At 54.8% G+C, this 1,494-nt stretch overlaps 1 protein-coding gene across 1 annotated transcript in view; it reads right to left on the bottom strand.

Annotated features, from left to right (window-relative positions):
- Bloc1s6 (biogenesis of lysosomal organelles complex-1, subunit 6, pallidin) overlaps window positions 1–189 on the bottom strand; it is an 8,855-nt gene extending 8,666 nt beyond the window's left edge. Inside the window, exon 1 of the mRNA XM_013010220.1 lies at window positions 27–189. Within this exon, the coding sequence (XP_012865674.1) occupies window positions 27–108 (82 nt within the window). The 5' untranslated portion in view covers window positions 109–189. The remainder of the gene's footprint in view (window positions 1–26) is intronic.
- Between the last annotated feature and the right edge of the window lie 1,305 nt (window positions 190–1,494).

Consider the following 1,494-nt stretch of genomic DNA (forward strand, 5'->3'; position numbering starts at 1 on the left):
CCCGGGCCGCCGGCCACAGCACCTACCCAGCGTCGGCTCGCCGGCCTCCGCGCTGTCGGCGGGCCCTGTCCGGTCCCCGTCTAGGGGCAAAGGCCTAGGAACACTCATGTCCCCCCCCACACACACACACACACACGCGCGCGCGCTGGGGTACAGTCCCGCGGGCCGTCACGCGCCTCCAGCCCCTAGGCGGAGAGAAGCCGCGGAAGTGGCGCGATGCGACGTCGTCACTTCCGGTCCGCGTGACCCTACGTCAACTCCCTGCCCCCTGCTCCCGTCTCTCCTTCCAGCAGGCCTTGAACCAGTGATACCGGGGGTCAGGGCTCAGCACACTTCGTTCCCTTTAGGGCCTCCTGGAGCTTCTAGAAGCGCGGAGGGAAAAGAATGGCGCCCGTGGCCACCGGAAGAAGTTAAAACAAGCCACTCGGGAGGCTGAGATCTGAGGATCACGGTTCAAATCCAGCCCTGATAGGAAAGTCAGGGAGACTCCTCTTTCCAATTAAGCAGCCCTAAGGAGAAAAAGCCCTAAGGAGAGCTGAAAATCCTGTGGCAGAGCGCTGGCCTTGAGCAGAAAAGCCCAGGGACAGCACCCAGGCCCTGAGTTCAAGCCCCTGGACTGGCACAAATAAGGGCTGGGACGGTGGCTCAGTGGTAGAGCGCTTGCCTTGCATGCATGAGGCCCTGGATTCTATTCCTCAGCACCACATAAGAAAAAAGCTGGAAGTGGCGCTGTGGCTCAAGTGGTAGAGCGCTAGCCTTGAGCTGAAGAGCTGAGGGACAGTGCCCAGGCCCAGAGTTCAGGCCCACGACTGGACCCAAAAAAAAAAAAGGTAAATGAATTTTAGAACCGAGATAGCATGCTTTCCCAATGTGATTTGGACCCATGAAAAATAAAAATAAAGCCAGGCCCCAGTGCTCACGCCTGTCATCCTAGCTGCTCAGGAGGCTGAGACCTGAGGATTGTGGTTCAAAGCCAGCCCAGAGAGTCCATGAGAGTCTTATCTCCAATGAACCACCAGACAAATTGGAAGTGGCACTGTGGTTCAAGTGGTAGAGCGCCAGCCTTGAGCTGAAGAGCTGAGGGACAGCGCCCAGGCCCAGAGTTCAAGCCCCACGACCAACAAGAAATACATAAACAAAGAAAATAAAAATAAAAAGTAAGCCCCTCTGTGAGCTTGAATCCTGTCTGCTTGGAGTTTACCACAATTCGAGTTTTTCCTCCTTGTTGGTTGCAGATGATTTAAGGCCTCCATTGCCACATCTTCTGAACAAATTAAGGCAAATTATGAAAACCAGTTGCTGAGATCCTGTGGGATGCCGTCATGAATTATGCAACCAGAGAGAAAATTAAAAGATCTTGGATCTCTTCCCAGCACTCTTCATCTAGACGATTGGAGTCCCAATGTTGCACACCAATCTTACCTGAACCTTTTTTGTGGGGGAGGAGAGGGGCCCTGGCTTGAACTCTGGGCCTGGGTGCTGTCCCTGAGCTTC

This window comes from Dipodomys ordii, unplaced genomic scaffold (assembly GCF_000151885.1).
Source record: "Dipodomys ordii isolate 6190 unplaced genomic scaffold, Dord_2.0 Scaffold11, whole genome shotgun sequence".
Lineage (NCBI taxonomy): Eukaryota > Metazoa > Chordata > Mammalia > Rodentia > Heteromyidae > Dipodomys > Dipodomys ordii.